Source organism: Peromyscus eremicus, chromosome 22, assembly GCF_949786415.1.
Source record: "Peromyscus eremicus chromosome 22, PerEre_H2_v1, whole genome shotgun sequence".
In the NCBI taxonomy this organism is placed as follows: domain Eukaryota; kingdom Metazoa; phylum Chordata; class Mammalia; order Rodentia; family Cricetidae; genus Peromyscus; species Peromyscus eremicus.
The window spans coordinates 7028197-7047500 of record NC_081437.1 but is presented as its reverse complement, the minus strand read 5'-3'; the positions used below and the strand labels follow the sequence as shown (position 1 = coordinate 7047500).

Below are 19304 nucleotides of genomic sequence, written 5' to 3'. Positions count from 1 at the left end.
AGCACAATTGGGAAAGTGTGGGCCTCACACCCTGGAAACAACTCCAGCTCTTTAGAAAGACCAAGGCTGAGTCTCTTGGCCCCCCTTTAGGCCCACTCCCCAAATGGGGGGTCACCAATCAAGATTACACACTTCTCAAGGAAAAGGGAGAAATAAACCTCACCCACGTGTGTATTTTTCATTTGCACAAATGGATTAGGCTGTAAAATTCATTTACATTTACCTTCTTCATTTAATGACAACTTGGGGCGCTTTCATGTCAACGCCACATTGTTTTTAGTGGGGTGCCTAGCAGTGTGCCGCCGCATGGATGCGTGGGGGTCCGGTGTTTGTATCAGTCCTCTAATTAAATGAAGTACAAACAACGCTGCCATGTTATATAAGCACTCGATGAACTAGCGAGACCGTAGATCTCACCAAAGTGAGCATGCTCCCTAGACAACCCAACTCGGTGTCACCACAGTTAAGGCTACTTGTACTTTAAATATTTCTAGGTTGCTGCTCTTTGCCCCATGTACTGCGAGAATGAAGACCATTCTCAGCTATCAGACGATCATCATTCCAGAAAATGTCAACATCACTTTGAAGGGGCACACAGTCATTGCGAAGGGCCCCAGAGGAACCTTCCAGAGGGACTTCCATCAAACAACATGGAGCTGAGTCTCCTTGGCAAGAAAAAGAAGAGGCTCCAGGTGGGGTAACAGAAATGGGCTAACAGAAAGAAGCTGTGAATCTTTTTTTTTTTTTTCCGGTTTTTCGAGACAGGGTTTCTCTGTATAGCTTTGCGCCTTTCCTGGAACTCACTTGGTAGCCAGGCTGGCCTCGAACTCACAGAGATCCGCCTGGCTCTGCCTGAAGCTGTGAATCTTTAAGGTAGTGGATCCATCTTCTTTCGGGGGACAGGCTTTGTGCTCAGTCACTGGCTGCAGGCTGGACAGTGCCACCACCTTCTCCTAGTCCGTTCATTGTGGAACCACATTCTTTCGGGGTGGGGGGGGAGCTGACTTGAGGCTATCCTGAATCCCCCCTATCATGTTTATTTCAAGCTGGAATGCCTGTATTTAAGTCTCAGGATTCAGATTTCTGTTTGAAGTACAACGGGGGTGGGGGTGGGGGTGGGGGGTGTATTTAAGATGTAAGACACGCCCACTCCGCAGGTGGTCTCGAGCACAGCACTTCCTGCCTTGGGACAGACAGACAGATTTAGAGCTCTGCCTGCGCCATCCTCAGTAACTCCACATGTGACAAGGGCGTGGCTGAGTGCGAAAGATCTGTCTGAACATCAGGTTTGTCTGCTGTTAGAAAAATGATGTGTAGAGAGTTCAAAATAGTTCGGGAAAGGTTCTGGAAAGCCCTGGTTCCTGCCAGTGACGGGTTAGGCTATTCAGATGAGTTTTCTTAGTACTGGCAACTAAAAGGGGAAGGATAAATTGCTAAAAACAAGGGAGAGCATTTAAACATGCACAGACATGACATTGCTGACGAGGTAATAGGGATAAGACTCCAAAGGACAGTGAGAAACCAGGGAGATAAAGGCTTTAGCCTGCTGATGTTTGCTGGTACAGACTGAATCAAGCATAATAGTACAGCTGAGTCTGAGGGAACTACAGAGCCCCAGAAGTACCTAGAGGCCAAAGCCTGGGCCAGCCAATGATAGGGTAGAGTAGTCTAAAAGAGCCCCACCCATATGCCTTTGAGACCCCAAAAGGTTAGTTCCTGAGAGTCAGCTCTCCCACCTCACCCCATTGCCAACGGACTGCAGAGGGCTGCCTTGATGTCAAGCAGAATCAGAAAGAGACCCACACTTGAGGAAATATAACCCTGGGCTAGTTCTTTGCATAGACTCCAATCAAGACCTGCGTTGCAGAAATGAGCCATCACCAAAGAAACCATGCCCTCTGAGCAGGGCCAGCCCAATAGCTCCCCTCAAGTTTCAAAGGAAAAAGTGAGCCTTCTCTGGGAGGAAAACAGCCCAGGCCTTGGGGAATTCACAAATACATTTTGCAGAGCAAGGAGCAACATGTTGTCACAGATAACCACATGCTGGAAAATCTAAGGACTCCCCCAAAGGACCCTGGGAACTGGAAAAGCGATGCAGTGGAGCCACAGAACACAGAGCAGCATGTGTGGCAAAGGACAGCAGTAGCATTCCTATGGGCCCAGAATGAATTTGCTAAGGAAGAAATTGAGCAAGCAAATTCCACTCCCAACAGACCTGTCAACCCTGAGGAAAAGTGTTTGGAGGTCACATACATCACAACGCCATTACCCAGGGTCAGGAGCCAGAGCACTGCGGTCCACCAGGGACACTTGGCAACGTTTAATGATGGTTTGGGTTACTAAAACTGAGAGGAAAGAACACCAATGACATCTAATGTGTAGAGGCCAGTGACAATGTGCAGAATAGCCCTCCCACATGAAGACTTATCCAACACGGCAGGAGTCCTGAGGCTGAGAAACCCTGCAGGCACCACTCAAGCACAAGAGATCAAAGAGGCAGTGGGACTCAAGGACACATCTAGGCAGGAAATGTGAATTCCAGCCATCACCTACGAGTTGGCAGTGTTCACTACCTGGAGACTGGCTGAGCTCACTGTCCAGGGGGACAGTGCAGATGCGGGAGATCGTGAATTCCTGGGCATGCCGAGATGAACAGGTTAGGACAAAGGAGCAGAGATAGTGAAGAAGGCCGAGAAGAAGAACCAAGACAGATTGGAAAGAGGTGTCAGAGAAAGGATGAGAGACCGGGCCGGCCCCGTAGCAGTGAGAATGTCAACAGACTAAGAAGCCGTTGGATCTCCCTGCCAGCGAAGGCCTTAAAAACTGAGACGGCCCCTTGAGAACATGAACACAGCTGTCAGGCACACAGTTAGGCTGAACCAAGGTGTGGCTTTGCCAAACAAGCCAGAGATGATGGCGGTGGACACGGGGAGGGGGCATCGTGACTGACTGTGAAATGTAAGCTCGTGACAAAGAGAAAAACACGAGATGGGTGAGAGCAGTGTAAAAGTGCAAGAATCAGTGAGTTCGGGTGGAATGGGGGCCGGGACGGTGACCGGAGAAGAGTCATCTAATTGACACTATGGAGGGTTGAAATTATGAGTCTTGGGGAAACAAACCTGAGTGGCTGAGATAGGGATGAAGAAACCAAGAAGCCAGCCATCTCTATGGGTACTAAAATCACTGGGGGGGGGGGGGGGGGGCGGGCAGGGAGGGACGGAGTAAAGGAAGCCGAATTCTTTCAGAAGTAAGGGGAGGAACCATGGACCAGTGGGAAAAGCAGGCAGCGGGGAGGGAAAGATCACATTTTTACATCTCAAAATACCAAAAACACAAACAAAAAGCCACCAGTATGGAGGAGCTATTCTCTAAAACTGAGACTGCCATGCTATTTTAGGAAATGGCATTGATGTACATCTACTATGCCTACCCCGATCCAAATTCTTCTGTCGAGGCTGGCTACTGAAACATCAGAATTTGAACTGTACAGGCGAGCAGACAGATTAATTCTGTCTCCATTCTGAACATATTCTCGGATACCTTCACAGAAGTAAACACCAAACTCCCCAGCTTCTGGAACTTAATCCTTTGTGGGCCGTGGGGAGGGGAAGAGAAAAGATAAAGACACAGGAAGGCTGTGTTTGCAAAGGGCTTGTCCAGCCCTCTGGGTAAGCTCAGCTTGTGGGTCTTTTAATTAAGGTTTTTAGTTGGGCCCGGCACGGTTTTCTGTGTGATATTTCCACGGTGAGCCTTTGGCTGGCCCCTGGGGGTGGGTGAAGAGCCAGAGAGAAAGCAGAAGGGAGTAAATGGCAGAGAACGAGTCAGGAGTCGAGGTGGCCAGCAGGATTTCACCCGTAGCTCGGTTACCTGATACCAAGTCGTAAAGCCAAGTATAACCCAGGGTATGTATTTGTTCACTGAAGCAAACAGAGTCAGGTTTACCCAAGGAACCTTACAGTCTGCTCTTTTCATAGTCCGGATCAGGGAGGCGTTAGCAAGCAACTCCATGTCGCGTGTGTGGCCACATCCGGCTGGAAGTTTTACGTTCACTGAGCAATCACAACTCTTTCTTGTTTGTTTTTGCTTTTGAAGACAAAGAGTTTTTGTTTTGTTTTGAGACAGGATCTCTCTATGTAGTCCTGGCTGTCCTGGAACTCTCTGTGTAGACCAGGCTCTGTGTAGACCTCAGAGATCCGCCTGCCTCTGCCTGGCTGAAGATAGAGTATTAGGTAGCCCAAGCTATCTGGAACTTGAGATCCTCCTGCCTCAGCCTTGGTCTTGAATTAGAGGCGTGTACCACTGTACCCAGCTACAGCCTCTTGTGTCCAGCCAGTGGCCATGAATCTTGAGAAATGATGGTAGCATCTCTTCGTTTAAGACATGGAGGCCTGAAAATGAGTGAAGTAACAAGCTAATGTCGCTTGAAGAGACCTATTCATCACACAGCCCTTCAAAAAGGCTATGCAAGGGCCCCGGAAGTGCATCTTTTCGGTTCCAGCTGTCAAAACCCTGCCTGCCCCCTCATTGTGGGTAGAGTCCATGATAGACAGGAAAGAGGGCTCCATTTGTGGTCAAAACCCTCAGTTAAAAGTGCCATCTTGAGCAGGGCCTGGTGACGGACACCTTTCGTTCCGGTACCCAGGATGCAGAGGCAGGTGGATCTCTTGAGTTTGAGGCCAGCCTGGTCTACAGAGCTAATTCCAGGACAGGGTTACACAGAGAAACCCTGTCTGAAAAAAAGAAAGAAAAAAGAGAAAGAAACAACATCTCTTCAGCCTTCTTCAAGGTTCCCAGCTAAGAGAGTCTGAGGAAGCCTGTAGTAAGCATTGAGTTACATGAGGGGGTTGGAGAGAGAGCTCAGTGGTTAAGGACACTTGGAGAGGCCCTGAGCTCAGTTCCCAGCACTCATATCAATCAGCTCACAGCTGCCTGTAACTCCAGCTCCAGGGGATCCGGCACCTCTGGCCTCTCCTCACATTCACATACCCACACACAGACACACAATTATACATTAATTTTAAAAAATGAGTCATGTCATGCGGTGGTGGCGCACGCCTTTAATCCCAGCACTTGGGAGGCAGAGGCAGGCGGATCTCTGTGAGTTCAAGGCCAGCCTGGGCTAGAAAGCGAGATCCAAGACAGCCAAGACTACACAGAGAAACCCTGTCCCCCAAAACCAAACAACAACAAAGTCACCTACAAGAAACCATGTTTATCATCAAGGGCCAGCTAAACCCTACTTAACTGGACACTTCCCATCCAGCCTACACTGAGCTCTCCCTTGGCGCTCCCTGCCACACTCCTTATCTCAGCCCTTGATATGTCCTGTCTGGTCTTGTTACTGAAGTATTCTGGACAAGAAGCACTTTCCCTTGGCACAGCCTAGTCCCATAAGCACAGCAGCGCTCGGTTATCAGTGAACTTTTGGTGGAGCTGAGTGGAATTGGACCCTTCCATGATTACAGACTCATTTCTGTAAGAAAAAAAAAAATTTTTTTTTTTTGGTGCTAAGGGTCAAGCAAGTCCAGGGCTTTGTGAGCGGTGAGCTGAGGCTCCACCCCTGAGCTCCACCCCAGCCAAGAGAGTTTTAAAGGTTACGCTTACACTCTAGTAAGGCTGATCAGCAAGAGACAGCACCTTCCGTTTAGAAGAGGCCACCATATCAGCTACTTCAAGAGACCAGTGTGTGTGGCCCAAGGCCAGATCCAGAGGTTCCCCGGGTGAGGGGGCCTGCCAGAACGTGCCTCTGAGCACTCTCCTTGGGTTAAGACCTCACAGGAAAGATCTCACTGGACACATTTGCAAGCCACAATGCCCTTGTTCCATCTTTAGATTTCTCTGGTTTTAGTGTGTGTGTGTGTGTGTGTGTGTGTGTGTGTGTGTGTGTGTGTGTGTGTTGGTATGTAGACGTGAATACAGATGCCTGAGGAGGCCAGTGGCACTGGATCCCCTGGAGCTGGAGTTACAGACAGCTGTGAGCTGCTTGACATAGGTGCAGGGAACCAAACTCAGGTCCTCTGGAAGAACAAGTGTTCGGGCTGCTAAGACATCTTCCGCTTTGTTTGATTCCTATAGGGAATGAGATATCCTAGGGGTTCCCCTTGGGGGTGGGGTTTATTCTCTACATCTAACGCACCTTCCCCCGGTGTACTATCGTGTACTATCGGCAGCTTCTCTCACAGAACCCTGTTTCTGACCGCGGCTCCTTACCTCGTCTTTGTCAACCAGTGTGGTGGGGTTTGGCCGGGGGCGGTCTTTGAACGAGTAGGAGGCCATCTGCTTCTTCAACAGTTCCAGGAAGTCGGGAGGCTTGTAATGCGGGAGGTCGGTTGGGACTGGATCGTTTCTCTGCACTAGCGGTATCCTTTTCCTTCCTTCGTTTTTAAAGTTGTAGGTTGCTTTCACTGGGTTTAATAGGGACTCTTCAATAAAAGTCTTGATGTGGTAAGTGCCAGGTATTGGAGTATTCTGTGGGAAATCAACACCGGTTGTAAGACCACTGTGCAGCACAGCCGTTTCTACGTGGCATTTCTTTGTCGCTGAATTTAAGAAAGTTTTTTTTTTTTTTATCAATTTTAACAAATACTCTTAATTTATTTATTTTATGTGAATCAGTGTTTTTGTTTTGTTTTGTTTAATTTTGGTTTTTGAGACAGGATCTCAGTATGTAGTCCTGGTTGGCCTTGAATTCACAGAAATCTGCCTGCCTCTGCCTCCCAAGTGCTATCAGGGTGTGCATCAGAGTGTCACTCACATGTGTGTCTGTGCACCACATGCGTGTCCGGTGCACACAGAAGTTAGAATAGGATGTTGGATCCCTGGAATTGAAGTTGTAGACAATTTAGAGCTATCACGTAGATGCTGGGAACTGAACCCAGGTCCTCCGCAAGAGCAGCAAGTGCTCTTAACTGCTGAGCAATATCTCCAGCCCCTAACAGACATTCTTAGAAACAGATTTATTTTTATTTGATGCATAAGGGTGTTTTGCCATATTTGTGCAGTGCATACAGAAGCCAGAGCAGGGTGTTGAATCCCTTGGAATTGGGGTTAAGGCAATGGTGAGCTGCCATGTGGGTGCTGGGAATTGAACTCAGGTCCTCTGGAAGAGCAGCCAGTGCTCATCTTAACTGCTGAGCCATGTCTCCAGCCACCCCACCCCAAACACCCTTGATAGAAGAATATTTCAAAGGAATTGTGATGTTTTCCTTTCTGAAGCAACTGCTGAACCATGTAGAAGGGTAACCACTAAAAGCTACCTTTAAACTACATTGCAGGCACGTTTTAACCTCAGAACTCTGCAAGTTCAAGGCTAGCCTGGTCTACACAGTGAGTTCCAGACCAGCAAAGGATATAGAGTGAGACCCTATCTATCTATTTATTTCTATATTTATTTTGTGTATGAGGAGAGTGAGGACTGGCATTACCATGGTGTATATGTAGAGGTCTGAGGACAAAAAGTCCCTCTACCACATGAGGGCTGGGGATTGAGCACAAGTCCTCAGCCTAAGGGACCAGCACCTTTATCTGCTGAACCTTCTCTCTAGCCCAAAAGTTAGTTTGTTGAAAGGTAACAAGAATATAGTTGTCCTTCTTTGACCATGCAGGCCAGTGAGTACAGAGCAGTTTCTTTGATAGCTAAAGGCTCCCCTAAAAGCAGGTATTTTTTTTAATTTATTTATTTTTATTTTATGTGCATTGGTGTTTTGTCTGCATGTATGACTGTGTGAAGGTGTCAGATCTCCTGGAACTCGTGTTACAGACAGTGGTGAACTGCCACATGGGTGCTGGGAATCGAACCAGGGTCCTCTGGAAGAGCAGCCAGTGCTCTTAACCACTGAGCCACCTCTCCAGTCCCTTTATACAGCTTTTTATTTTCAGATTTGGGTGTGATGTTTTTAAGGAGCACTGAGAGTGAGGTGGAATTTAACACCAACCTCAGGATGAGAATGAATTAGCACAGCACATGGTCTATAGGCAAAGAAGAGGTTTGGTACTTCAAACTGTGACCGCAGTGTGGCCGAGTGGCTGGATCTGAAGTTTCAGTCCCTGCTATTCTGTGCCTATCTTTCCAGCTCATCCCATTTCTTCTGCTAAAATTAATTCAATTGGAATTTGCCTCTATCGTTGAAGCGTTTTGATAGAAAACGCCCACAATACAGAAACTGCCCCTTGAGAAAGTGAACTGCCCATTCTTTTATAGGCTACCAGCTTGTTTTTATGTACTTTATACACTGACCACCTGAGTTGGCTCGTCTTGACACAGGCTAGACTTATCTGAAAGGAGGGAACCTCAATTGAGAAAATGCCTCCATAAGATCAGGCTGCTGGCAAGTGTGCAGGGCATTTTTTTAATTAGTGATTGGTGGAGGAGGGCCCAGCCCCTTGGGGGTGGTGTCATCCCTGGGCTGGTGGTCCTGGGTTCTATAAGAAAGCAGGCTGAGCAACCCATGATGAACAAGCTAGTAAACAGCACTCCTCCGTGGCCTCTGCCTTAGCTCCTGCCTCCAGGTTCCTGCCCTGTCTGAGTTCCTGTCCTGGCTTCGTTCAGTGATGAACAGTGATATGAAAGTGTAAGCAAAATAAACCCTTTTCTCTCCAAGTTGCTTTGGCCGTGGTGTTGTGTCACAGCAATGGTCACCCTAAGACACAACGTTAACAGACTGGCTTCTCTGCCATAAGTGATAAAATCTGAAGCCAAATCCCCTCCAACGATAGGTGTGACAGAGACCATGATGAGATCATGGTTAGCCTTGGCTGGAGACCCAGTAAAGGACTCGGAACCCTAGTTCTAAACTCTCACTATGTCCAACATTTAAGCTAATTTCTCATTCATATGGCCAATCCTAAAGCTACAAGTGGGAAATGTAACCTGTGTAGATCCGAACAAACCATTCTCACAGTTAAGTGTTGCCGACTGAAAAGGAAGACTGATTAAAATGTTAGCAGGAACAAAAAGAATGTAAATGGGAAGGAGTGGAAATATACACACCGTTAATGTTACCCTCCACCATCCTTCTCTATCAAGAGTTGAACTCTTCCGGATCTGTTTCTATGAGCAAACACAAAATCTGCTTATTTGTTTAGAAGGTGATCTCTTGAAATTATATATGACGTATAAAATATTTACTTGAAGAAACTAAATTGCCTCTACCCAAGCCTATTTATTAGCTATTATGAAAATGAAAGATACATAGTGATATATTTCGCCCATACTATTTCCTTAAAGTGTTAAGCTAGTAAGTGATTTTAAGTATCTAAAAATCCCTTTGGTGAAATTAAAATAAGCATCCCTTGAAGCATGATCCTAATTAATCTTAATCAATAAAAACCCAGAGTCAAATATTAGGGTGAAAGCTGAAAGATCAGAGAAGCAGAGCAGCAGCCACTAGAGACTTCTTACCTCTAGAAATCCTCAGACCAAATTGGGAGGGAGTGAGATCCTGTCTCCACCCACTTTATATTCCTGTCTCCACTTTCAAAGTGCTGGGATCAAAAGCATGAGCCTCCCATGTACTGGGATCAAAGATTTGAGCCTCCCAAGTGCTGGGATTAAAGGCTTATACCACCACAGCCTGGCCTCTATGGTTAACTAGTGGCTAGCTCCACCCTCTGATCTCCAGGCAAGCTTTATTTGTTAGAACATAAACAAAATATCATACATTTCCCCTTTTTTGTCCAAATAAAAAGTGAAAGTTTTAGCTAACATAGAAAAACTATATACAATAAATACAATAACTATATACAAATATATGCAGGCAATAATTATATTAACAATGTCTAGTCCATTAGCATTTGACAAATTCAGAGAAAATTCTCCATTATCTATCCTATCTTGGTGAGTCCAAAGTGTTATACCTAATTAATGTTCTAATTTGCATTACTAGCCCAAAACTATCTTTTATATCTCTCAACCATATACACTTTACACCACTTTTTATGAGTTTCTGTTCTGAATCTGGTAACCAGAAAAACTGTAACTATAATTATCTGGTCTTCAACTCCATCAGAGACCTGAAAAGGATATATTATCTGAGTAAACAGGAAGTGCAGAGCAAACAACTTCCAAAAATAAGAAGTGACAGAAACAGCTGGCTGCCTGGAGAGTCACCCAAGGTTCCTCTGCAATGTTGAGGCATCCATCTTCAGCCTACAGATCTGGAATATCTGGTAGACTTTTCTGTGAAGCAGGATTTTTTGAAAGACTATCCTGCCTTGTCTTAGCAAAGTTCAGCAGTCACTTTTTTTTCTGACCTACTTGTCCAGTTTGGACAGCATACTGTCAGCAGTTGAGGCAAGGGCAGTTTCTTGCTCAGTGGCTAACTTTTGCCACAAAAAAAGTAAACTCCATATGGCATTTTTTCAGTGCCCATCATCTTCTCTCAAGTAGATTGGTGCTGCCAGGAGCAGACATGTCTCATTGTCATTAAAAAAAAACAAAAACAAAAAAAACCTACATTATTAAAACATCTTAAATGAGTTGGGCATGGTGGCACACACCTTTAATCCCAGCATTTGGGAGGCAGAGGCAGGCAGATCTTGGAGTCTGAGGCCAGCCTGGTCTACAGAGCAAGTTCTAGGACAGGCTCCAAAGCTACACAGAAGGAAAAAAAAACCCAAAAACCTTAAACGCCATATTCTGTAGATCTCTGAAGTGTTTGAAGACCACTTGCCTATCTAAACTATATGTTTGACCTTGAAAACAAACCTAGCATGACTACGAGTTTGATTGTAATAGGTGACTACTAACCTATATTTCTTTATTATCCTAAAGAGTTTATAATAATAACTTCCAAGGACTAGAAATTTATATTGCATTGTTAGATGAGCTGTATAGGTACAATACCTTGAACAAGAGTAGAAATGTATGTACAGTATGTTCTAACCAAAATAACCTTAAGTTTGTATCAATATATAAAAATCCATATCAATGTAAAATAAGTAAAACTAAGTAGCTGCTTTTTTGGTTTAAAAGTAGATTCAATAATCTACCTTTTTATCCTCTCATTTCTATAGCATATACACAGTACAACAAAAATAACCTCAAATTTGTATCAGTATACAAAAATCCAAGCCAATGTAAAATATTTAAAACTAGTAGTTGCTTTTTGAAAGTAGATTCAATAATCTACCCTTTTATCCTATTCCTATATTCCCCTTTTTATTTTTAAGATGAGATCTCTGAATCTAATCTCCTTCCTTCAGCTTTTTCCCCTGACCATCACCAATAACAACTTGTAACCAACCCCCCCTAAATAATAACAAATATCCATAACCCACTGAACAACCAAAAACCACCCACCCCACCTCTTGAGAATGTGAATGTAGTGTTCTTAAGATTACTTCCTGCTGTCTGGGGGCGATGGCATCTTTAGGGGACCCTGAAAGAAGTATTTGGGATTATTGTCAAGTCCTGAGAGAGCTAGCTATATTGTTTGTTGTCCCATCTCTATGTAATGGGAAAGTGCACGGCTTGTCTCAAGTCCTGGCTAGGGTAGTCTCTGGGGCTGGATCATCTCAGCTAGCCACTTTGAAATTGTCCTGAGCAGTTTGTAGTCCAAAGTCGATCTTTAGGTGGTGTTTGTCAGCTTAGTTGTGTTACCATAGTCCATGTGGAATCATTGTTGTGGGGGCCCATCATCTTTTTGGAGACTTCGGAGATTGCATTAGGTCAGATTATTCCTTTTCTTCATAATTTTTTTTCCGGAAAGTTCACCCTTCTTCTTTGGATGCTTATTTGTCCAAAGGTCTTTAAATTCCTCGAGATGGTTGTTTTTATTTTTCTGGAAAGACAAAAACAAAACCCTGCCCCAACCCTAACTTTGGGGAGTTTCCCTTTTGGCAAGTTATATCTGATCAAATGAAAAGCATTTGCTAGTCTTATAAGTTAAATTATATTGAGTGGTCATGCTGGTTGATGAACTATCACCTCTTCTAATCAAGAGGTCTCTCTTGTTCTGGTTTCTCCTGAAATTTTTGTTTTATCTTCTAAAGCTGTTCTGTCATCCAGAGCAGTACGGTTTTTTACAATAGGCAATAGGTCTTTTAATTGCTCTGGGGAGGAGTTTCCCCCACAGTGACAGGGAATAACTGAACCAAATTTGACATGGGGTCTGCAAGAGCCCCCCCCCATTGTTTTCCAATGTCAAAGGGTTACCATGTCTATCCCTTGTTGATCTGCATTCATTGGTCCATTGTTGGCCTTTGCCATACCTTCTGCATAATCCAGAAGGGAGGGACCTTCTTTTGGATTATTTCTAGAAAAAACACTGTTTCTAGGAACTCCCCGTCTACAGTCCCTTTAGAGGTGACCTTGTTTGCCACAATGAAAACACTTGACATTTTTATTTTCCTTCAAGCCTCTGGAAATCACCTCTTCTATCCAAGCATCATCATGGTTATGAAATTTAATACTGACTGTATCTCACGTCCATTTCTCTATAGGTGCTAATCTTGCCTTTAAAGGCCTAATTACCCTTTTGCATTGAAAATTAGCATTTTCAAAAGCCAAAGATTTAATTATTACTTATCTAGCTTCTGAATTTGGTATCATTCTATTTACAGCTGGAGACAGCCTTTGTAAAAAATCAGTGAAGGTTTCTTTTGGGCCCTGTGTAACTTTTGTAAATGACTTAGTTCTCTGACTTCTTCAATTCTGTCCCAAGATTCAAAACTGCTATATGGCATAGAGCCAGGGTGTAGTCATCATATAGAGACTGTCTTTCTATATCAGTATAATCTCCCTCTCCAAGAAGTTGGTCTTGGGAGATTTCAATACCTCTAGCCCTATACTTCAGTGTTCAATGGTCTTAGCCTCATCTTTCCACTATGTCCTCCACTGTAATTGAGGACCAGGTTCCAATACTGCTGTAACCAAGTCTTTCCAATCTTGTGGGACATTTCTGTTACTAGTTGACCATAATTTAACATCTGCTTCGCAAAAGGTGAATGTATACCATATGAGACTACCACTTCCTTAAATCTCCTCAAATCTAACATTTCCACAGGAATCCTGTCAGCTCTTTCATGGACTTGGGGGTATCTGTCATTTGGCAGTTGCTCCTGTAAGGTGACTAGATAAATTAAGGTTAGCTGTTTGAAAACCTTGGGCTGTTCCTCTCTAATCTTATAATGTAATAGGTTTGGTTCTCCTTTAAATTTCTCTGTCAGGGTCTGAATATCTCTATGATCTGTTTTAGTAAGTTCTTCTAAAGCCTGTATCTTGGCACTCATATCAACCAACATTTTTAGAGATAAACCAAGAATTATCAAAGGTAATAAGAATTATCAAAACGATAACTAACATTATGTCAATCCCTGTTAAGTTGATTACTCCAGCAGTGGTGGTGCATACCTTTAATCCCAGCACTTGGGAAGCAGAGGCAGGTAGATCTCTCTGAGTCTAAGGCCAGCCTGGTCTACAGAGCGAGTTCCAGGACAGGCTCCAAAACTACACAGAGAAACCCTGTCTCAAAAAAACAAAACAAAAAGTTCATTATCCTTTCATTTAATTGTTCCATTTTTAACCCATCCATTGTGTAATCATACAGAGACTTCTCTCCACTGTAATAGTGTTTCCTATTTTTTAACATGGGAAAAAACTCTCTCTTTTTTAAAAACTAATCCCCCCCCCTTTAAGAATTCCCAATTGTCTCACCAAATCTGCTGATGATGACAGTGAAGTGTGAGGCTGACTGCTGCTGCACAGAACAGTAGAAGCTGAGTGGGTGTAAAGGCAGCTACCTAGTGTGGCAGCAGTCCAAGGAGGGGGTTCAGGGAAAACCCACGACCCACAGGGGGAGAAAAGCCAAAGAGCCAGCTGTCTGCATGGGGGGGGGAGGCAGGCCTATGAAAGCAGCTAACTCCGGAGGCATTTGGGGTCCAAATGCCTGTGGCATTGGCTGTAAAGAGGCTGAAACAGAAAAATCCCAAACTCGCTCAGAGGGCTTGGAGAAAAAAGGAAAACCTAGCCAGTGAGGTGGTGACTCTGGTGGGAGCCCCTGCATGCAGCTCCAATGTGTACTAGTAGCTACAAAGCCATGGGCAAGCAATTTTTTCGTAATTCATGCCCCCACATTGGGCACCAGATGAAATGTGATCCTAATTAGTCTTAATCAATAAAAACCTGGAGTTAGATGTTAGAGTGAAAGCTGAAAGATCAGAGAAGCAGAGCAGCGGACACTAGAGACTTCTTACTTCTACAGATCCTCAGACCGAATAGGGGAGTGGTGAGATCCTGTCTCCACCTCCTTATATTCCTGCCTCTACTTCTGGAGTGCTGGGGTCAAAGGCGTGAGCCTCCCAAGTGCTGAGATTAAAGGCTTGTGCCACCACCACCTGACTTCTAAGGTTAATTAGTGGCTAGCTCCACCCTTTGATCTCCAGGCAAGCTTTATTTGTCAGAACACAAACAAAATATCGTACAATTCCTATCTCACAGAGATGTTCTAAAAACAATAAATGTGACAAAATTTGATGTTAGGCCACAGCTCCTTTGCCCAGTGAGAAATCCACATGAGAAAGTTGTTCAACTAATCTTCATGTATTGTGCTTTCTCACAGAAGTATAAAAATATGAACTAGCTGGATGTGGAGGGGTGGTGGTGCATCCTCCTAGGCCAGCCTGGTCTGCATAGTGAGCTCCAGGCCAGCCAGGGGGTTACATAATGAGACCTTGTCTCGAGAAGTGGGGAACAGGAAAGGAAGACACACATCCACAACCACACTTACCAAGTCATTACTTGAGAAATGGTAGATTTTATTTTTAATATCTCATCGGCCAAGTTAAGAAGCAGATGGTTTGGGCATGCCTCAGTTTCCAGTGGGGTTCTTGTCTCCGCAGCAAGCACTCTGTGTGCTTATGATGAGTCCACATTTGCTTCAGCCCCAGTGTCCACAGAACCCAGCTGTTGAGTTTTTCCTATTGTGCTACTGCAAACCATTAAAATATCAAACTCTTTGTTTGTAATATTCTTTATGAAATAAGGATTATCTCAGCCAAGAATGGACTAAAATGAATAATTGATAAATATAATGGACGTAATTCACTCTCTTCTGATTGCAACAACTTCACAAGCTCTATAGTGCTCCAATGAAACATATACATTTCTCCAGAAGACAAAAGAATTCCCGTGGTTTGATATGCCATGCTATGCATCCGAACCAACCTCTTTCCATCCAGCACGCTCTTTATTAAATTCCTGTTGACTTTTCAGTTGCTCATTTTGCACTTGGAAAATGTTCTCAAGCAGGTCAAGACAGGTTTCTCACATCTCCCTCCAAAGCAGAGAAGTGGGGTGGGCTGGTTAGGAGGGGGAAATAGGACCAGTCCGGAAGACAGGAGCTGTCCGTGTGGCTCAGGCAAGTGATCTATACTCCGAACATCTGTCGTTTTAAATTCACTTTAAAGGAGAAGATAAATGATAGGCTAAACACCCTCACCCAAATTTATTTTTAAAAGTACTCAACTAGGAAGCAGGGCAGAGGACGTTTGGTAGAATTGCCAACAGTTCCTTCTTTAACAGAAGGAGAAAGGGCAGGAAATCTAATCGCTCTACTGAAGCAAGTCGTTGTGGGGGAAATACAAAAGAAAAAGAAAAAGAAAGATGGAGAGAGAAGGTAAGGCAGAAAAAAGAAATCAAATAAAACGAAGGAAATCAGGTGCGGGCGTAGGGATGAGGAAAAGGCACCGGGGCTCGGTGAGATGAGGCTGCGGAGGGGGGGCCGCCAGGGGCGGGTTACCCTACCGAGGTCGAGACGAGTGGCTCTCCACGCCCCAGGTCTTCTCTTGGTACTGCGGAGGGGTTGATGGGGATGGCTGGCTCGTCCATTGCGACCTCCTCTCTCCCCCGGTCCGGGCTGGCAGCCGGTTGCTAGGAGCCCCGGCCACCCGCCGGTTCCGAGCCTGTGCTAGCAGCCCGGCCACCCGCCGGTTCTGAGCTTGCGCGTGTAAAAGACCAGTGCAAAGTCCTGCAGGTCACCTCCACTGGTGAGGACAGGGAAGTGATGCCCCGTGCAGGCCAAGCCAAGCTGACTCAGTGGACATCCTTAGAGACCGTCACGTGTGCGTGTGTCATAAAGTATAAGGGACTGTGAAGTTGCCCGAGTTCTTGGGTATCAGTGTGTATATAGGCAGGCTTGCCCGCATCTGAGAGTACCCACAATTTCTACCACTCCCTCACAAATTACCCCCAATCCTACATCCTAGAAAGGGAACCGGGTAGGCGCCTTTAGCTTTCAGGTGGAGTTCTTCCTTAACATCCACTTCCGGGGTGAGGTGGGGGGCCACCCGGAACACTAGCTGTGGGAGCAGACCACCCATCTCTTCCGCAGGCCCTTTGCCCTCTGGGCCTCTCTTGGCTGTAGCTTCTCAACCTAGAAAGATTGTTTTTTTTTTTTTTAAACGGCGTTTTCAACCTTGATTCCTTCTGTGGAGGACCTACTGTGTTCCAAGGACTCCACATACATTTCAGGTAACCCTCACAGCAGCAGCGCTGCAGCGCCCGTGCTAATTAGTTCCATCTGGAGAATAAGGGCAGCTTCCTTAGTGACACCATCACACTGTCGCTGAAGAACTCAAATCCCGATCTGGCTGCAACGCTCCGCTGCCCTCGACAGCACGAGGTTTCGGTTTCCCATCTCCAACTTTCCTAAAACTACCTCAATGTGGGCTTGGAGAATCAGCTCCACAGCTAAGGGCTTTCCCAAAGAACCCGAGTCCAGAGCGCTAGCTGCTTTTCCAGAGAACCGGAGTCCGATTCCCAACACTCACAGGGTAGCTCACAACCATCCAGTAACTCCAATTCCAGGAGATCTGACGCCCTCTGAACCCTGCAAGCGCCAGGCACATATGTGGTGCATACACATACATGCAGGGAAAACACTCACACACAGAAAACAAACTGATCTAAAATATATAGTGTCAGGGCCAGGGGGGCTCTGAGGGGAAAAAAATAGTGCTCGAGGCTGCCAAGCCTGATGGTCTGAGTTTGATATCCCTGGGACCCACATGGTGGGCAGAGAACTGACTCTCAGAAGTTGTCCTAGGATCTCTACTTAAATGCTGGGCTGCAGCACATGCACGCACACAGAATAACACAAAAACAAAATCGGAACACAAGAAGAACTAAACTATTCATAGGAGTGGTTGTATCAGGCACCAATTTATCTTAACAGTGGGACCCTTCAAAAATTGATGTTAACGGCTGGAGAGACTGCTCAGTGCTCCTTCAGAGGACTTCGGTTCAATTCCTAGCACCCACGTGGTAGCTCACAACTATAACTCCAGTTCTAGAGGATGTGGCCTCCCTGGGCACCAGGCAAACACATAGTGCACAGACATACACGGAGACAAAACACCCATATACAAAAAAGAAATTTTAAAAACGGATGTTCTTGAATGAAGCATCTTGTGATTTTAAAATGAAAATCGATTTCAATCCCAGGACAGGAACTAAGAAAAAGAAAAAGATTTGCTGTTCTCTCTGTATGTGTGTGGACATATATGTGACATTGTGTCCACGGCACACGTGAGGACCTTTGTGACATCCAGTCTCCTTCCATTGACACGTGGGTTCTGGGATCTAGCTCAGCAGGCTCATGTGGCCAGCGCGTTGGTTCGTTTTACCTGCTGCACAGCAGGCCAGCCCCAGCTCCCCTGGAACTATGCTGGGAACCTGGAGAAACCAGGATTTCATCTAGTTTCTCCAAATCCCTGGGATTCTTCTTTCAGTCTCCTGCAGCCCAGGCCTCCACTTCTCCAAGTGCCAAGGTTATAGATATTCACTACCACACTTGGCTTCAATGTACTATTTTTAAAAGTACCAGAAACCAAGTTTAAAAATGACTGGAGATTGCATGGTTAACATGGAAATAAATGTAACAGGTTAATCAAGTCCACCCCGTGTTCATTTCGTTTTCTTATTTCGGCTGAGGCTGTAAAACTGGCTCAGTAGACTAGGGACTGGGACCCTAGAGACTGAAGAATATGAAGAAGGTACAGAGAAGTCCAGAAACCCACACAAGGTGTTCCAGTGAGAAGGGAACCTTCAGAGGGAAGAGTGGTTTACCTCAAAAATAGAAACGCCATGGGTCAACGACTTCAAGGACTTTTACCAATAAAACACACGGAACATGGCTAAGAAAATATGGCCGGGGCTGGGCCCAAGTCCACTTGCAGAGTTCTTGGCTAGCATGCATGCACCGGTCCTGCGGTTACCTCCAGCATCACATGACTGGGGGACATCCTAGCGCGTGGGAGGTAGACAAGAGAATGAAGACTTCAAGGAGAAGTTGGAAGAGTTGGAGGCCTGGGACATAGGAGTCAGTCTGCAAAGGAAAACAGAACCAGCCAAAGGCACCGCCATTGTACACAGGGCCATGAGGAGTTCTTTTCTGGTTAACAATAAGTTTTAAGACAGCACCACAAGATGTTCAATGCTCTTTTCCTAAACTATCTTGGGAAAATACAGTACTTCCCAATGATAAACTTCATCTCTGAAGGCTGAAGAGTTTGATTCCAAATTATGCCAAATACCTCAGAATGCTTTGAAAGTAACTTTAAAAACCTAAAATGTATACACAATTAAAAATATAGCCGGGCAGTGGTGGTGCACGCCTTTAATCCCAGCACTCGGGAGGCAGAGGCAGAGGCAGGCAAATCTCTGTGAGTTCGAGGCCAGCCTGGGCTACAGAGTGAGTTCCAGGAAAGGAGCAAAGCTACACAGAGAAACCCTGTCTCGAAAAACCATACAATATATGTATTAGAAAGTTTAGGGTTGTTAATCCAACACAACCGGTTTCCTCTTTTTCAGCTATACTACCCAAATTTAAACTAATCTCCCATGGCAGCTTTAAAAAAACCAATTACTAAAAATTGTCACTCAATGGACTTAAGAATCTCAAATTGAGAACTCACTACCATAATGGTTAAACAACATTCTGACACAAACATGATTTCCCAAACCTGAGAGTCGGCTCAGCTATTAAGAGCACTTCCTGCTCTTGCAGATGACCCAGGTTCGTTTCCCAGCACCCACATGACAGTTAACTGTTCAGTTCCAGATCTGACGCCCCCTTCTGGCCTCCACAGATATTGCATGCACATGATGCACATACACTCATGCAATTCTTTTTTTAAAGTGCTTTACTGGCAGAAATCTGAGAGCAAACACCCTACAAATATTAAAGAATTTACTACCACACTCCTGCTAAACTAAAACCAGTAACATGGTAGAGACTTGGAGATAGTTTAAAATCATAGCCCTGGGTTCAAATACGATCACTTACAACGTACTTCCAAAGATTTGA

The 19304-nt window shown here is 45.1% G+C and overlaps 1 protein-coding gene across 1 annotated transcript in view; it reads right to left on the bottom strand.

Moving 5' to 3' along the window:
* Nucleotides 1–16259, bottom strand: part of Stpg4 (sperm-tail PG-rich repeat containing 4) — a 21650-nt gene extending 5391 nt beyond the window's left edge. The window contains exons 1-3 of the mRNA XM_059248469.1: nt 15743–16259; nt 8990–9049; nt 6211–6468 (exon numbers count right to left, since the gene is read on the bottom strand). Of these exons, the coding sequence (XP_059104452.1) occupies nt 6211–6468; nt 8990–9049; nt 15743–15826 (402 nt within the window). The 5' untranslated portion in view covers nt 15827–16259. The remainder of the gene's footprint in view (nt 1–6210; nt 6469–8989; nt 9050–15742) is intronic.
* Between the last annotated feature and the right edge of the window lie 3045 nt (nt 16260–19304).